The sequence below is a fragment of the Pelodiscus sinensis genome, chromosome 1 (genome assembly GCF_052426305.1).
Source record: "Pelodiscus sinensis isolate ZL-2025 chromosome 1, ASM5242630v1, whole genome shotgun sequence".
NCBI lineage: Eukaryota > Metazoa > Chordata > Testudines > Trionychidae > Pelodiscus > Pelodiscus sinensis.
The window spans coordinates 145,921,914-145,939,971 of NC_143052.1; the positions used below are offsets into that span (position 1 = coordinate 145,921,914).

At 44.6% G+C, this 18,058-nt stretch overlaps 1 protein-coding gene across 8 annotated transcripts in view; it reads left to right on the forward strand.

Moving 5' to 3' along the window:
• The window catches only part of SPAG17 (sperm associated antigen 17), a 214,958-nt gene that overhangs the window by 189,877 nt on the left and 7,023 nt on the right, over positions 1-18,058 (forward strand). For 7 of the 8 annotated variants that reach the window (XM_075904827.2, XM_075904849.2, XM_075904841.2 and 4 more), the window contains 9 exons: positions 382-495; positions 5,006-5,051; positions 6,068-6,170; positions 6,593-6,646; positions 10,512-10,614; positions 11,779-11,896; positions 13,332-13,430; positions 16,655-16,806; positions 17,524-17,693. In XM_075904827.2, the coding sequence (XP_075760942.2) occupies positions 382-495; positions 5,006-5,051; positions 6,068-6,170; positions 6,593-6,646; positions 10,512-10,614; positions 11,779-11,896; positions 13,332-13,430; positions 16,655-16,806; positions 17,524-17,693 (959 nt within the window). The remainder of the gene's footprint in view (positions 1-381; positions 496-5,005; positions 5,052-6,067; positions 6,171-6,592; positions 6,647-10,511; positions 10,615-11,778; positions 11,897-13,331; positions 13,431-16,654; positions 16,807-17,523; positions 17,694-18,058) is intronic. The other variant, XM_075904833.2, reaches the window with a different exon arrangement.

An 18,058-nucleotide genomic window follows, 5' to 3' on the forward strand; every position in this document is an offset into this window, starting at 1 on the left:
TGGACCAGTGGAGAGGGCACTGGCTTTCCCTTCTCCTTCGCCATTTCTTTGGAATTCAAAGAAAAATGGGAAGGGACTTGAAAGGTTGCAGGCCTAGCCTATTTATGAATCCTTGTATATAGCTTGTCACCTGAATAGAGATGCGAACCTAGTCTTGCCTGTGGACCCTACTTTTTCATCTAAGTGAGCTTCTAAGATGCATAAAGATTCCTCTGAGAAACAGCTTTAGCACAGATTTATTTGTTTTTTACCCTGACAGTCTGACTCTGCAGAGGCAATATACACCTCACTTATATAAGTAAACTATTCTCTGCATGGGTGTTCATTATGTTTACTTCTATAAAACAAACAGTTGCATCTCCCATATCCTTTATTCACTAGGAGTACATAGACTACATCCTGAAACAAGAAGACGAAATGCAAGAGATGACCATTAAAGAACCAAGAACAGAGGAAGAAAAGGGTAATGCTGCTGACCTCCTAAAACTGGTTATGGTGAGAGAACTTCATTTTGATTTGTTTCTTTTCAGTATCAACAATTGAAACTCAAGGTCTGTTTGCACTAGGAACAATGTGGCATTGACTCTTCTAAGTGCTCTTAAAATCCACATGATTATCTTGAAATTTTCTGTACTTCTTGGGGGTACTGGGTAATGTTAGTTAAGAATGGCCATACTGGGTCAGATCAAAGGTCCAGCTAGCCCAGTGTCCTGTCTGCCGACAGTGGCCAATGCCAGATGCCCCAGAAGAAGTGAACACAACAGGTAATCATCATCAAGTGATCCTTTTCCTGTCACCCATTTCCAGCCTCCAACAAACAGAGGCTAGGGACAACTGTTCCTACCCTTCTTGGCTAACAAGTACTGATGAACCTATTCTCCATTAATTTATCTAGTTCTTTTTTGAATGCTGTTAAAGTCCTGGTCTTTGCAATATCCTCGTGCAAGGGGTTCCACAGAATGTTTTGTGCTAGCCTATTTGTAGTAGGAGGTCTGGAGAAGAGCATATATGCTGAATTCCAATTGAAGCTAAGAACCTCTAAAATTCTTCAGAACAAAGTTACGGTCCATTGTCACCAACTGCAATGGTAAATCATATTGGCTAAACAAGGTACAAAGATATCCAATAGTCTTGGTAGCTGTAGTAGAAATTGCTCTGAAACCTTCTGGCCATTTTCAATACATGTTGACTATGACTCAAAACACATAACTTTCTAAAGGTCTTGCTGGTCCATGTGAACACACATCCAAGGAGTCTGAGACACAGTCAAGGGGTATAGATGAGCTGGATCAGGATCATGGTGAATTTTCTGACATTTTGTACAGCCCTTTCCCTTCCTTTTGGTATCTTTGTTGATTCCCAGTCACCATACGCAACTCTGGTCTACAGCTTTCATCCTTACATGCCAATATCTTGTGAAGAGCTTCCAAAACTTCAGACGGAAGTGATTTCAGAATAATCATTTGGTTTCCCCTCAAATGCAACCATGATTTGCAGATAATTCACGCTGACATGACACAAATTATGTAAAACGAGGATTCCTTTAATCCAGTAGTTCCCAACCTGTGGTCCGCGGACGGTACTGTAGGGAATCCACTGATAGTTTAAAAGTAAGGATCAGGCCCACCGTGAGACTGGGACTTTCCACCAAGCAATTCTCACCCAGGGCTCACAGTTCACGACCATCTATCCTTCCACTGCCAGCTGCGCTGCCGTTTATGCTCCAGCCCTCTCCTGCTCCCAGGCCCGTGGTGGACTTGTTCCTTACTTTTCTTTTCCTTTCCTTTTTTTTTTCCTCCCCCAGAGCTCCGTGCCTGGCCAAGGGAGATGGGCAGAGGATAGAAGGGGACGGGAGTTGAGGAAGCAGTGCAGGCCAAGGGACAGTGCTGGCTGCTGCTTCCTGCTGCCCCCCTTGACAGAATGGCAAAAGGCAGGGACTGGGAGTTGACAGGCTCAAAGCCTGCAGATGTTCCACATGGATAAAAAGTCCCAGCGCACCAGTGGTTTGCCCTGCTGGCCTGGAAAGTGATCCTGGGAAGTGCTGCGGACTATGCTGTACTCAGCTGGGACATTTGTTTATTTGCAAAGTCTGAGCTTGTTTGCTTGCAGGCACAGAGCCTCTCCGCTCCCATTGGCTGTGAACAGTGACCAGCAGCCAATGGGAGCTGAGAAGCTCCATGCCCTGCCGTGCACATGTCCCTCAGCCCGCGCTGAAGCTGACAAGCTGTAACTGTCCTCTGGAGTTGTCTTACAAACACGTCACTCACTTTTTACCATGTTTTCTCTTTTTTGAAATGATTGTGTTACATAAACTCATCACCCCGCTCTAACCATTCAAGAGCTATTAAATGGTGGGAAGGGTATATTTGCAAAAATGGATCGGTGGATCCAATAAAATTTTCTTCAATAAAAATATATGGCAGCTCAAAGCCATTACATTTCAATGTGGACACCCTGTATTCTCTCTCAGTACTACTAGATAACATGAACTATTACACATTTCAAATGATTATCAAGTAATGGAATGTTTGAAAATAACTAAATTGTTTGGGAGTCCATAAAATGTTAGTAGATTGAAAAGGGGCCCATGTGCTCAAAAAGGTTGGGTACCATTGCTTTAATCCTATGCTGTACCTTGTAGAACTGTGGCCTTCACAACAGAAAGCACATCATCCTTCATGGTTTCTTTGATTTGTATACTAGTGCCCCCCCTCCTGCCCCAGGAACAGCCACCACCATCTTGGTGATGGATGGGCCAGGCACCCTTGGAACAAAGGAAGGATAAGGGGGGCTCAGAATGTAGGGATGTTGGGGGGCTCCCCCAATGGCACAGTGGATAAGGTACCCGCCTCTGGAGCCAGGAGTCACCAGCTCAAGGGCCCAAGCTTCCCCTCTCCCCCACAGGAACAGCCCCCACCAGCTTCATGATGGATGGACCAGGCACCCTTGCAACAAAGGAAGGATAAGGGGGGCCCAGAATGTAGGGAGGTTGGGGGGCACATCATCCTTCATGGTTTCTTTGATTTGTATACTCATCAAATTGAGAGAGAACACTTCCTCAGGAGCTTGGGGATAGTAGGCTTGCCTGGATCCAGCACCTGTGGCTCAGGGCTCTCCCCCAGCATTGGGGATTCCATGCTGGTGCTCCAGCCCTCCTGCCACTCACCCATCTGTAGGGCTGAAGCACACAAAATCTACTAGCCTGGTGTGCAAGGGGACTATGAGGAATGTCTTTCTCCTTAGCTGGGGGCCACATCAGTGAGGGTTTTTTTGCTTCTCACTTGTGTGTTGCCCTCACCTGATTTTTTCTGTTGGTCAGTGGCCCCTAACCCCAAAAAAGGTTCCCCACCTCTGCTCTAGTGATTATCTCAAGCCCATGGCACCAATTACACATCCACAATATTTAGCTAAAAGTTTGAAAAACTCAAATTTATCTCAATGAACTCTCAGTCTGTGGTCTTCCAAACATTGTAAAACAGCATCCAAATTCTGAAGATGATCCTCTTGATCCTTCCCTGTAATAAGGATGTTATCCAAATAACAATGAACTCCATTCAGTCCCTTTCGAATTTCATTTATGGCTTTCTGGGCCAGGGCCAGGGCTGGATTACCCAATAGGCAGACTAAGTACGTGCTTAGGGCACCATCTGTAGGGCTGAAGCAAAAAAAAAAAAAAAAGATATTTTACGGTATAGTATTGTTTTTATTTTGAATTACATATAGGGGGGGCACCATAATCTTTTCAGTGCTTAGGGCCTCTAAAGGTCTTAATCCGGCCCTGGACAGGGCAGGTGCCAATGTGATACTGAAAGGGAACCAGTTGTAATGTAATAAGCCTTTTTGCTTGTGAGAGGCTTGCAAGATATAGGATCAGTCTCCATGTGTAGGAATGCATTGAGCTAATCCAGTTTACTGAAACACCAACCACCACTAAATTACGAACATTTTCAATATGAGACAGATAATAGTGATCTGCACATAACACTGGATTCAGTGCCACTTTGAAATCTCCACAAATTCAGACTATGTCTTCCTTCTTAATCATAAGTGTGATGAGTGTAGCTCATTCACTATGTTAAACCACTGTTAAGACTTTGATGTTATCTGAATGGTCCAAATCAGCTTTCACAAGGCACAACTCTGGGCTTGCAGTGTTTTGGCTAACTATCAGACTAAACAGTGAGCTTCACTGACACATTGTTCATTTTACCAATCTCTTTTTCAACAACTTTGGCACTGAGTATTTCTTGAATATTTCAAGGTGCTTTTGTGTTCACCTTGGTCTCAGTCTAATTCTCCTTGAGCTTCTCAAGCCAACATACTTTCCTTCCATCCCATACAAGGGTAAAGCAACAAAATGTTCATCAAGTTGAACTCTGACTAAGAATCCTTATCTGTCCCGACTCTTACCATACCAATTTGTAGTAATGGGATGGTGGGGGTACTTGTGCTGTAATTTAATGCATAAATGGCTGAATATGATTATAGTCCTACTATACTTTTCTAATTTTTTAATTAATCTGCGGTGGAGAACAGTACTGAAAAATGTGAGGGAAATGGACCACAAGAGAAGCACAGTCCTAACAATTCTCCACATGCTGCAAGTTCATTAACAAATTCCAAAGCAAAGTATTTTGAGGTATTAACTCTTCACGCATGAGAATCTAATTAAACTCACTCTCTGTTAGTGACTGTCAGGTGTGTATACATGTTATCTGCTACTCTCTTGTTAACGTTGCTAAGGACCCTGAAGGTCCCATGCTTGTTTTCACGTGGCTGTATCTACTGCATGTCCCCCATTCCTTGGCTCCCATTGCGTTGTGTTTTAGAGATATTTTGTTTCCTGGCTCACATTTCCAGGCCCCCTGCAGGCCCCCACATTTTCAACCTCAGATTAATAGAAGGCAATGAACACTTGTTTAGGGATAAAAAGTCACAAAGGATAGGTACTGTTATGCAAGACCTTGTTTGTCACATTAGTATAATTCTTCCATTTTCCTTGCAGTCTTTCCCTAACTTGGAGAAATCATCAAAAGATCTCAACACAAGAGGTAGGAGCCATTAAAGCTCTATATTTTAAATGTTCTAGTGATCCTTTTTAGTGCTATGCATATTAATCTGTCTGTTCTGGTTTTGAGCCCTTTTTTACTTCTGTAATTTACAGACATTTTGTGACACTTAGGGAAATCGACAATTGGCAATCATTGAGGCAACAAAAGTGGCATTCCTATCTACTGTCACTCAAGTGATTTATACACTTGAGAATTGTACTAAATCATTTTAGTGATAATCATCACGGGTCTACAAAAAAATGGACCTTAAATCAAAATGGTCCAGTCAGGATATCTAAATTTAGGCATTTAAGTCCATAAATAGGAATCTGAAAAATTGGGCTGATTTTCACAGGTCATGAGCCCTTACAACTCCCAGTGACTTCAGTGATTCACCATCTCTAAAAATGAGGTCACCTGTTTAGTTGCATAAATTTAGGCATCCATATTTTTTGGCCTACATTTCATGGAGTTTTAACTCATCTGCCAACCATTGATACAGCCCTATTTTAGTTAATTAGTATTATAAAAGTATGAACATTCCAGCCAAGGCTTTTAGAGATAGGTGCCTAAATTAGGCTTGTACTTGAATATTATGCATCTAAAGAAAAGCAAATTTTCAAAAATGCAACTTCATTACGGAAAAGTATTTGGAGTGGGGTCCAAAAAAGTACTTAGGTTTCTAATCCTTTTTGTAGACACCACTGTTATCCACAAAACTCCCACTTGGCTGGAGGTGCCTAAGTTTCTGTCCTTGGGCATGAGCACTATTGCCTCACTCTAGACGTAAGGGTGCCAGATTCGTAGCTAAGCACCAGAGTAAGTCACACCCCAAGAGAAGATGGGCATTCAGTCACCTAAACTGCATGTATGGCCTAATCTGGTAGGCTTGCTCAGAGGCTTCCTTATTCCATAAAATGTCTGGAGGAGGAAGAAGCACTCCCTTATAACCTTTAACCTAGTGGCTAAAGTACTTACCTGAGGTATGAGAGAAATTAACTCCCCTTACCTTTTAGCTCACATAGCTGAGTTATATGAGCAGGCTGTGGATTCTCAGCTCCAAACTCCACCAAGGAAGACAGTATCAAAGCAAACAGAAGACTATTGGCAGAGTTTCAGGTAAGACAATCCAATACAACCTGCTATTAAAGTAAATCATACAAAGAATATTGGGAAGCAGAAATATGAGACTGTGCTTCAGTAGTTAGCACATGGGAGTGGAAAGGAAGAGCTCAAACACTGTCTCTGTGACCACTCTGCCTGTTTTCCTTTCTGTAAAATGAGGCTACTAATACTTACCAATCTGACAATGGTGCTGTGAAGATTTGTGGATGCACAGTGCTATAAAAGTGCAAAATGTAATTATCAATATGATTGACCATGCTTTCAATCAGTTTAGACGTCATCAGACACATTAACATGATATGCTCTAATAAGAAAAACGCTTTTTCATTGCTTATTTTATGAACCATTCATGCTTATAAAAATATTGTACTACTTAGCTCATTTTCATTATTTTTGTTCTTTTCCCCCTCATGCAGCAAGGACAGATTAATGCAGGAATCTCGCTGGCAGACAAAATTAAAACAATGCAGGTAATTGTATTATTAGGCTAGAAAGTTAGGGCTTGATCTCAGACCCACTGAAGTCTGTGGAAAGACTCCTACTGCTTTCATTGGGCTTTAGATCAGGCCCTTACTACTGATACTGTAGCAAAACAATGCTGTTGGAGCATTGTTTCTAATAGAAATGCTGAATGAATAGTTTGACTTCACATCCGATACTTTTGTAAATGACAGCTCAAAGCACAGGCATGGAGACAGTGTCTGTTAGACAATTTAGAACAGGGGCAAGGAATCAGAAAACATGGCCCGATTTTCTGAGGTAATGAACATGTGCTTGGTTCCCATGAAAATCAGGTCACTTTGGTGCCAAATTTGAACATTTTGACTCTAAATTTCCCTATCCTCTGTTTCTCTATTTGTAAAATATTGATCTCCCTCACAGAAAGTTTGCAAGTCATCTTTAATGTCAATAAGCACATTAAGAACTTCAGATTAAAGCTGCTATGGAAGAGGAAAGTATTACAGTCTAAACATCAGTGGAAACTATTATTAAGTCTGAAATTCAGTTTTTTATTCTAGCCCCCTTATTTCACTTGTGCGTAAATTTCTAAAAAAAGTCTAGAACTTGTCCCAGAAAGATTTTTCTGAATATTATAGTACACTGTATTTGATTACATTATATACAGTGATTGTTCAAATCCAAAGAACTGAAAAAAATTTACATTAAATTAATGTCAGGTATGAAAACTTGAAGTACAAAAGGGAAACATAAAAGTAAAAGTTCTCTCACAGGAATATGAATTCACCCCCAATAAACATAAGTAACGGTGAGTAATATTTAAGGTGTTCAGTGTTTGTCTCAGAGAAGAATGTTGAATATGGATGAAATAATTTTATGATGAGGAACTTGTGCTTTTCCTAACTTATTTTTGTGAAAGACTGAACTGTAGTTGATCCAGGGTCTCCTGTGGGTATCAGACATATGTGAATTCTCTCGACTTTGTAACAAAGCATTTTATGATTTGAAATATGTTAATTTCAGACTGAGGCTGGATTGCCTTAATGCTACATGATGGCAGCACTTTATCTCACATTATACACTATTTAAAGAGTAACTTAAAATTACGCTTGGCAGAATTTTTTTTTTTTTTATAATTTCAGCAGCTAATATCACTGTTTATTGTTAGGATTTTTTCAGTTTTTATTGAAACGTTCTCAGTTACACAAAATTATGGGGTTTTAGCAATTTTTTATGAAGCAAAATGTTCAAAGTTGCAGGAATTGCGGGGGCATCAGATAGCAGGAAGTCAAACAATAAGTATTTACCGTAGTAGACGTTGCATCTCTAAACATTAAAACTTTATAAACTGTTAAAACACAGTGTCAGCAGTATGTGTCAAAAGTGCAAAGTAAATAACCTTAAATAAACTCTAATACATTCACAAGCAGCATTTTTCTTCCTTTGCCTATCCACAGATTTCAGTTACTATTGACAGAAATATTTATGTTGGTTTGTGCATTGACATTTACCAATATTCACCAATAAAAATCTAAAACTACTTAAAATGGATGCATCTGTCACTAAAATCTGGGATACAGTTCTGGCTCCCTTAAAGTCAATGACAAAATTCACTGACTTCAGAATAGCCCAGGTTTCGTGCCCAATTTTCTACTCATTTGCAATCAGAGGAAATAATTCCCTTCAAGTCAATGAAATTACAATGGTATAAAGCTATTTTCAGTGAGTGAAAATCAGTCTCAAAATGTAACTGAGGTCTGTGTTGGCTTTACTGTCATTAAGACAGCATTCTTCTAAACCTCCTCATCTTCAAGAGTTCAGACGCTCCGTCTGGATGTATGTTGTATAGGACAACACCCTCTGGCAGTCTTCTTCAACTTCTATAATGGCAAGAGCAAGATCTCAAAACATCTAAAATGACTATCTTCAGATGACTGCATAAGTGTTGTCACTGTGCTGGGCACAGTGTATTAGAGAAACAAGGTGGGTGAGGTAATAGCTTTTATTGGACTAACTTCTGTTAGTGAGAGACACAAGCTTTTAAGGCTTATAAAAAGCTCTTATTCAGGTCTGGAAAATATACTCTGAGGATATGACTACACTGTAGTTAAAAACCATGGGTGGTCCATGCCAGCTGATTCAAGGTGAGGGGCTCCGGCTAAGGTGCTGTTTAATTGTGATGTAAATGATCAGGCTTGGCCTGGAGCCAGCATTCTAGGGGCCCTGTCTGGGAGGGGGAAGGGTCCCAGGGCTTGGCCAAACATCTGTGAAACAGATTGTTTAGCATATGTAGTTAACACATATTTCAAGGGATGATTCAACATCTCTCCTGCTAACATTTCTCCAGTCATGGGGGGAAAGGCATACGTTAGGGGCAAGGGGACGGGAAATATGGAAAGGAAAAAATTCAGGGGCAAAGAGCTGGAGGAGGAGGTTGAGTGAGTTATAGATTGTTGTAATACGCCATAAATCCAGTATCTCTAACAAGTCCATGATTTAGAATCTAGCAAAGTTACAAATTTCAGCTCCAGCCTTATCTTTTGGAGGTGTTGGGTAGTTTCCTTTGTCGATGAGAACTGAGAGGTCAGATATACAGTGATTGCTTTATGAAAAGTGTTCACCCACAGGTGCTCTGGTGGTTTTATCTTTGATCATTTTTCTCTGTGAATTCATTCAAGGGACTAGTGATTGTCTAATTTCACCCTCAGAGGCTACGTCTACATTGCACATTCTTGCGCAAGAAGATATGCATATGAGGCATGGCAATGAATATGAGGCTAATGAGCCACCATTTTTGCGCAAGGAACTTTTGCGCAAGAAGGAGCAGTCTACACTTCTCCTTCTTTCGCAAAAAACCCCTCTTGCACAAGAGCTATTCTGCCGCTTATTTTCAGGCAGAACGGCTCTTGCGCAAGAGGGAGGTTTTGCGCAAGAAGGAACAGTGTAGACTGCTTCTTCTTGCACAAAAGCCCTTTGCGCAAAAATGTGATTAGGTATACCTGTGGCTCATTAGGTATGCAAATGAGGCGTGGCAATAGTCATTGCCATGCCTCATTTGCATATCTTTTTGCGCAAGAATGGACAACGTAGACGTAGCCATAGTGGTTATTGGGGTGTACTGCGTGAGGTCCTATAAAAGACATTTCCTTACCCACCTTATCTTCAGATGAGTCAAATCTGTTGATTTTGAAAGTTCATCAAGAACTGTCTCTCATTCTTTCTTGATCTCTCTCCTCCTTTCATTCGGTTCTTCCCCATCTCTTTTTCTGGATGGATTACTTGCTTCTCTATACTTGAGGATTCTCTTGGTACATGTAAATACACAATTTGCATTCGCTGCCTATATGCTTTTTCATAGCAGAGAAATTGCCTAAGCTGGAACTTGTCCCATCCTTGTAGAAAGCCATTCACATACAGTTTAAGACTTTGGAAATGTCTCAATTGGGACTGTGATGCAGCTCCAAGATTCATTTAGGGAGAGCTGAAAATGTGACCTTCTAGTGCTTTCTGGATGTGATTAACTCCTTAGCCCAGAGGATTCCTCTGGTTTGCAGAAATATTTTGATAGTAAATTCATCTTGTCTGCTGATTTTTGTGGGACCAGGACTGGGCTGGTAGTAATTAGGGTTTGTGTAACTAGCAATTGTGGGTGTACATGAGGCAGCAGTTCAGCCACTGTCTATACAAATTTCAAATTGCTATCTAGATTCCTGAGCTGTAGCATGGGCCTCAGGAGCTGAGCCCTCTGCTTCTTGGTAGTTTGGTAATTTTGAGAACATGTCAGTGAATTATAATAATGACATCAGTAGATTTGGATAGCAAGAAAAAAAAAGTCTGAGGCAACACTTGTAATATCTTCTTTCTTTTCCTATGTAGGCAGGAAATTGATGAAGGAAGAAAGTGCCTAATAGGAATAAGAAATAGAATAATTCCACCCTATTTTGAATCTGAACTTGGCAAGGAATTTCTCCTGAAAGAGGTATGCATCTCAGGGAAACTGAATGAAGAAGTGTTAGTGCAAAGAATCTCTCTCTCAGTCCTACAAAGGATCTTTTTCACATCTTAGTTGTCATCTTGTAGAAGGCAGTGACTGGAAACAGCATTTATGACTATTATTACATGTGCAGGACATATCTTTTTATAGTCTTGTTTCATAAGTAAGTTGAAATGGAACCATAACTATAATTACAGGTTGGACCTCCCTGGTCCAGTATGGTTGGCATCTGGTCAACACCTGACTGGTCCCGAATGACAGAATTGGCCAGACCAGGGGAGGTGTCCTTTGCCACAGACCCTGAGCCAGCCGGCCCCCTGCCTCTGGCCCTCTCTACCCTTTCCCCGGCTCTGCTGCTTTCGACCACAGCCCCAGTCTGCCTTTGGCGGCTGGGGCTCTTTGGCCCTGGCCCGCGCTGCAGCATACAGCCAGATTCTACCAGCCCTGTGCTGCCATGGGTGGCCAAACTTCTCCAACCCCCAACTCTGCATTTCCACTGGCTGCAGGGTTCTGTATGGGCTGCCACAGGTGGCTGGGCTTCTCTGATCGCTGACCCTGTGCAGCCGTGGGTACCAGGGCTACTATGGCTGCCAGCCCCATGCTGCTGTGCTGTGGGTGCCTGGGGTTCTCCAACCCCTGGCTCTGTACTGCTGGGCAACACTGCTGCCCCGGCCTGCTGCCACAGGTTGGCCTTGATCAGGCTGCCGACCTGCTGTGGGCCCAGACGGGCTTCCCCTGTCAGCCAGGCTGCCGTGGCTCTATCCCCACTGCCGTGCTGGCACACAGCCCTGATCAGGCTCCTGCGGCACAACACCGCTGCTGGGCCAGCATGAACAGGCTGCTCCTGCCCCACTTCCACAGCCCCACTACCACTGCCGGTCTGCTGGGGCCCTAACCCCATTACCATCAGCCTCACCTTTTGCCAAGGTCTCAGCTTCTGGCCTTTCTGATCATGGGCTCTCTCGTTCAGACACATCCATAGTCCTGCCAGCCGAGAGAGTCCTGGTTTAGGGAGGTGCAACCTGTGTTCTGTACTGTCGATTTAATTGTTGTTGGTTTAGTTCTGCTGATTTGTTTACTTTATGCCCTCTTCCATAGTGGGAATATATACATAAGACATGAATGTTTTTTGTCATTTTTATTTAAAAGTTCCCTGACGTGGATTCGCTTTCAAAAGAACTTCCTCCATTTCCAAAGAAAGAGAAAGAAGAGTCATATTTGGGGGTAGTCACAGAATTGTTTAGGTCTTCGTTAAAGCTCAGTGCAGGTAACAATTTGATATGGAACAAAATTCTCCTTTGGCTTGTTGAATTGCCTCATATTCCTATTGCACTAACATTCAAGAGGGTGCCTTGGGGAAGTTACAGTTTCTGCTAAGGACTGAAAATATTAGTTCCTGATATCCAAATAGCTGAATAATTGTTGCCTGTTTGGATGCTACAGATAACACTTGAAAAATGTTCACTTCTAAGCCTTATCATTCAATCATTCATCTGCCAGATCTGCTTGACATTTGAACTGCTTGAGAACATTGTCAGACTGCTTTGTTGCTTGCATTTAAGGGATCTTTGCAGATCATAGCCGGGTGACCTGGAAAAACTGTGGGATCTAGGTACACAAGTGGAGAGCTAGGAGTTGTCAGATGGTGTTAGAGGTTGGGAGGGCAAATGTAAATTGCAGCCAGGAATGAATAGGAATGGATAAGTGGGCAGGGAGGCTTGGGGAAAGCATGGGTGAGGGTTGAGAAGGAGCTGAGAGACAAGGGAAGGAGGAGGAAGGTGGAATGGTAGTTCAGAGACCAGCATGGAAGGAGGAAGTGGCATAGGAATTTGAGTGAGGCTGAGTGGAGACAACTTGGAGGGGACACAGAGAGCACTGAACAATGTAGGAGCAACAGGGAACAAAGGAGGGATGGCAGCATCTCTAATCTAAGCTTCTTAAGGTTTACAGCACTGAGGGTATGTCTACACTTGCAGCCTAATTCAAACTAGGGCTGCAAATGTAGGCATTTGGAATTTCAAATCAAGCCCGGGCACTCATTGCAGGAGGAATAACAGGTAGTTCGAACTAGGGCTTTATTTCGAACGCCCGTTTCTCTGCCGCGTGTAGACACGGGCAGTTATTTTGGGCTTGCAAATTTCAAAAAATGGCACCCGGCTGGGAAGATGCAAATCAAGCACAGGATATTTAAATCCTGGGCTTGATTTGCAATTCCGAATGCCTACATTTGCAGCCCTAGTTCGAATTAGGCTGCAAGTGTAGACATATCCTGACAGAAGTGCTTTGATCCTGTGGTTAAAGAACAGCCCTGCAAGCATGGAACTGGCACACCAGGATGAAAGCTGCACTATAGTATTATTCTTGGCACAGCAAAGAACAGATCATCAAATCAATCCCCCATGGGTCCCAATCGTTCTCCTGCTCCCTCCAATTGCACTGCCCTCAAGTCTCCTATTGCAGCTCTCTGGAGGACTAGCTGACTCACCACGCTCTCGGTATGCTGCCTCCACTCCCTGGCCCCTCCTGAAGCAAACTGCTGATGGCTGTATTCACATGGGAACCCACAGCATGACTAGGCCATGGCAGTGCCTCAGAGAGTATTATATGATTTCCCTAACTGGAATGCTTAATACCCTGCATGTTGAAATGTATGTATTGATATAACCAGCATTTTGTTGATCTACCCATTTTTTTTTCTGTAGTATGTACAGCTCCATTTTCCCCAACCAATGATTCCCCACCCTCGCTGACCCCTCGGGGACACGGTCCTTCAGCACAGGCTGAAGAGTCCAGCAGAGCAGGTAAAGGAGCATTCCAGTTTGGTATCTAGGCAGAAGTATAGGTTGAAGACTGGTGAAGAGGGGAGTAGAACCGGATATAACAGTCAGCTGTGCTAGTTACACATTAACACGAGAAAATAATAAGAGGGATTCTTTCCTCTGCTATGGCCCTTATAAATGCAACAGAAAAAAGTCATTGGAGTCCGATATTTGGTTACAGAAGATCTCTCGGGGTGGGGAACCTTTTTTGTGTCAGGGGCCACGATCCACAGTCAGGGGCCACACACAAGTGAAAGGCAAAAACCAAAAACAAACCAAAAAACTCTTATGACATGGGCCCCCAACTGACAAACAGAAATACACTCCCCACATTCTCCTTACACACTAGAGCAGCGGTGGCCAAAGATGGAACCAGGACGGAACCCAAAATGGCTCAGGTCACTGTGAGCCGCATGCTGCTCACAACCCCCAGTGCACTGCATCATATCCTGCATGTACAGGCTGGGTTGCACACAGTGTCCCAACTTGTACATGGTAGCAGCCGGCCGCAGGCAGCGGCAAGGGCTCCAGGTGCGGCGACAGCAGTGTGGGGAGATGCCTGGCTTGGAGAAGGGGAGGGGACAGGAGGGGATGTGGGGGGGTACGCATGGTGTCCCAGATGCATGTGGTGGTAGCAGTGGCGGCGGCAGCGGCTCTGGCTCCGGGACCCGAGCATAAGATTGGGTGGGAGGGGGATTGGGTTGGAGTGAGGAGGGGAGGTGTCTGGCTCTGGGGAAGGGGAGGGGGATTGAGTGGGGGGAGGGTGCACATAGCGTCCCACCTAGCACGTCTCAAGGCCGGCCACTCAGCGCACGCACCCCAGCACCTGGAGGGAGATGCGCGTGGCTGTAGTGACGACAGCGGTGGCGGCTGTGCCTCTTGGACCCGAGAATTAGGTTAGAGTGGGGAAGGAGGGGGATTGGGTTAGAGGGGTTGTGTGTGCCTGGCTGTGGGGAAGGGGAGGGGATTAGGTTAGAGCAGGGGAGTCCTGGGGGTGGGGAGTGGGATTGGATTAGAGTGGGGGGTGCCTGGCTCTGGGGAAGGGGAAGGGAAGAGCAGCCAGTGCACTTCTGAGACCCAGGATCCCCAGGTACTAGCCCCAGCTGTCTCTGTCCCCTCCCCCTGTCCAGACCCCGCCCCCAAAAGTATCCTGCCCCAGCACCCACCAGCACCCTGCCCCAGCAACTTGCCACCTGCTCCAGCACCCTGTCCCAGCACCCTGTCACCACCAACACAGTTGGGGCCACATTAGTGAGGCTTGGGGGTTTTGGAGCAGTTGTTTTTTGCATCTCACTTGTGTGGCCACAAACTGACTTTTCTGTGGGTCAGTGACCCCTGACTCAAAACAGGTTCCCCACCCCTCTCATAAATAAAGACAATGCTGAAACCTTTTGTGTTTGACATAATATTTTATTTAAAAACAAAGCCTGGCCACCAACCCCCCATCTGGCCGCAGCATCATAGCACTCCTGCCCCCTCTCCCCCAGATCCCAAACCTGAGCTTGTCATACATTGGAACCCCCTGTCCTGAGCTTCTCACATCCCCAAACTCCTGCACCCCCACATCCTCAGTCTTCTGCCACAACACTCCTGCACCATCCACACACTGCAAATCTGTGTCCTGAGCCCATCATACTCCCAACCTCCCTGCCCTGAGCCCCTCATGCACCCAACCCAAACTCCTGTACCCTCACATCCACAAGCCTGCAACTTCCTCAGCACCCCAACCCTCCACCTGACCCCAACACTGTCCAGCCTGAAGCCCCCTCCCTGAGCCACCATCCTCTTCTCTACTTCCTCCTGCATCCAAATTTCCTCCCAGAGCTTGCACCTTTCACCCCTTCCCAGTGGTGTGTTTGTTTGTTTGTTTGCGTGATGGTATGCCCCAGAACAGCTTTTTTTTCCCCTCAATAATTCCCCCACCAATACCACCACCACCAGGTACATGGCTCTTTGCACTCTATCCACTACTATTTTGGCTCTTCGTCTCTAACGGGTTGGCCACCCCTGCACTAGAGCCTAGGGCAGCTCAGGCTAGTAGATTTTGTGGGCCCCACGGGAGGATAGCAAAGAGGCTGGAGTGCCAGCCCAGGATCCCCAATGCTGGGGTAGGGGGGAACCCTAAGCCTCAGGGACTGGATCCAGGCAAGGCAGGGCCCACATCGAGTTCCACACCCCTGTCCTAACACATGCTTTGCACAAAGCAACTTACACTGCCCTACAAGGCCCCCAACCCAAGGCCTGGCATAGGGGACTTGTCTGGAGCAGGGCAAAGAGCAGGAATTGTGCAGTGAGGGCAGAAGGTGTGAAACCTCAATGCATAGCACTGCTAGGATTCCAGGAGAGCTGCTGCAATAACTTAGCCATGGAAAGCTGCCTGAGTTGTTGTGAGGGCCACACCTACCCCACACAGACCAAAGTCTGCAGGGTGCACAGCGGAGATAACCCTACCTTGATCCTATAGTCCTGGGCTGTATGTTTTGTTCTGTGCCTCTGAAACCTTGTCTACATCATAAAAGTTTTGCTGATATAACAATAGTAGTGTGTATAATAAATGCTCATTGGGCCAGAGAGAAAGTGTGAGAATGACTCTGTAGAGCAGACCAATGCGTAGGCCCCTCCCCTCTCTGAGGTGGTAAATCCAAGATCAAGACCAACTGCGCTAGACCCTGAAGACAGTCTTCCCAGTTGCTTATGCAGATTCCCCCAGAGTTCTACCTCCACAGACTCTCTGGTTTGTCTTCAGCCCCAAATGACATGTAAAGCAAAGAGCAGAGGCTTTGCATAAGATATTCTTACCCATAGTAACTTACTCTTGAAGCATGCAGGAATCAACATGCAAACACAGGTTGCTGTGCTAGCAAGAGTAACATCTAATTTTTTCTCCTCGATATTTCTAAAAAGAAAAGCCAGTAAGACTAAGTGATAGAAATCCCCTTTCTCTCTAGTGGCCCCAGGATATTTGTTTCCTGTTAGTAGATTTTAAAAAGGGCTTTTTTCTGCTCTTACATTTCTCTGCTAAATAAAACCACTGAGCCTGATCCTACAGACTTGATGCAGACTAGACTCCTAGGGTATGTCTACACTACCACCCTAGTTCGAACTAGGGTGGTAGTGTAGACATACCCCTAGGGAAGTTAGTATGCATTCTATTTATGCAGATTTGGGCTTCAGTGTCTCTCTTTGAAATGTTGGCTTCTGAACAGAAATGGAAACAGTTGTGTGCACATCTGGGATACCTTTCCAGCCTCATGCCCGGAGTCTGCTGGTGGATGCTGCCGGGCAGCCAAGAAAAGAGAAGGTGAAATTACCATTATCTATTCAGGGGGGCAAGCCAGAATCTGTGCCCAAGGAAAAGGTAAAATAAACATTTTTGGCTAATGTTTGTCTCCCTGAGCACATTTCTTTTATGCAATGTTGTTAGGTCACTCTGCAGCAGCACTGATCTCTATTTGGAATTTCTCTTTATTGAAACAGTAGCACTTGCAATGTATCTGGGGCTGACTGTACAAGAAATAACTTCTCTCTGAATAATTAGACCACAGGTATGGTGCCTAAAGTTAAGCATGTAGGTCCATACTTAGGCATCTGAATAGAAGTACCCTGATTTTCAGGGGTGCTGAGTGCCCCCACTTCTCACTGACTTGAATGGCTCACCAACTCTGAAAATAGGGCCTCTCTTATCTAGACTCCTAAATATGGATGTAGATGCCCTACTTTACTTCAGGATCCCTAATTTAAAAATGTTGGCCTTCGTCTTTAACAGTTTTAGCTGCTCAGTCATTTGCATTTTGGCATTTGCTTTTCTTTGCTTTTCCTTTTCTCTCCCTTAAAACTATGTGAAACTGTTGTCAGTATTTGGCCAGATCCAGGTAAGCCTTGAACAGAAGCTGACATCATTATACTTGGCAGTCGGCACTGTTATAGGAGGTAAGCTATAGTTTCTATCCTTTCAGTGACAAGCCCCTTCCTGTTAGCCTGTGAGCATCTTTGTTGGCCATCTACAATCTTTTACGTTGGATTGTTTAACTTCCTCCCCTCTTGTCCATACAATGTATTGATCTTGTTTGCAAAGGTAAAAGATCCTGTTGGGGGAAAAGTCAACACAGCTTCTGTTGCAACAGCAACCCAGTATCTTTGTGGATTCCATCTTATCCCACCTAAAGTGACATTTGGCGTGCTGAAGGAGGGCTGCACTTACGCTGCCACAGTCATTCTGAAGAATGTTGGAGTGGACTTCATGAGGTTAGCTACACGTGCCTTTAAACCTATTTTAAAACTATCCCCTAATTCCATATGCAGTCCAAATGTGCACCCCCTCTAAGCTGTGTAGTCTTGGATAAAATGGCTAAGCTAATGAGACTCAAAGTGGCATTTGCATGGGAATCCTCCTTATTAGAATGATGGTCTAAAACAGTGTTTCCCAATTTACGGTACATGGCCCGCTACCAGGCTGCAGGAAAAAAGTACTGGGCCTCAGCGTGATTGCCGGGGTGTTCCAGGCTCCCAGAGTGCCTGTGTGGTGCCGGATCCCCCAAGCCCTTGGCTGGCCTGGGCAGAGTCTGCAGCTGGATGTTCCAGCTCCCGGCAGATGCGTAGCTAGGGGAGGT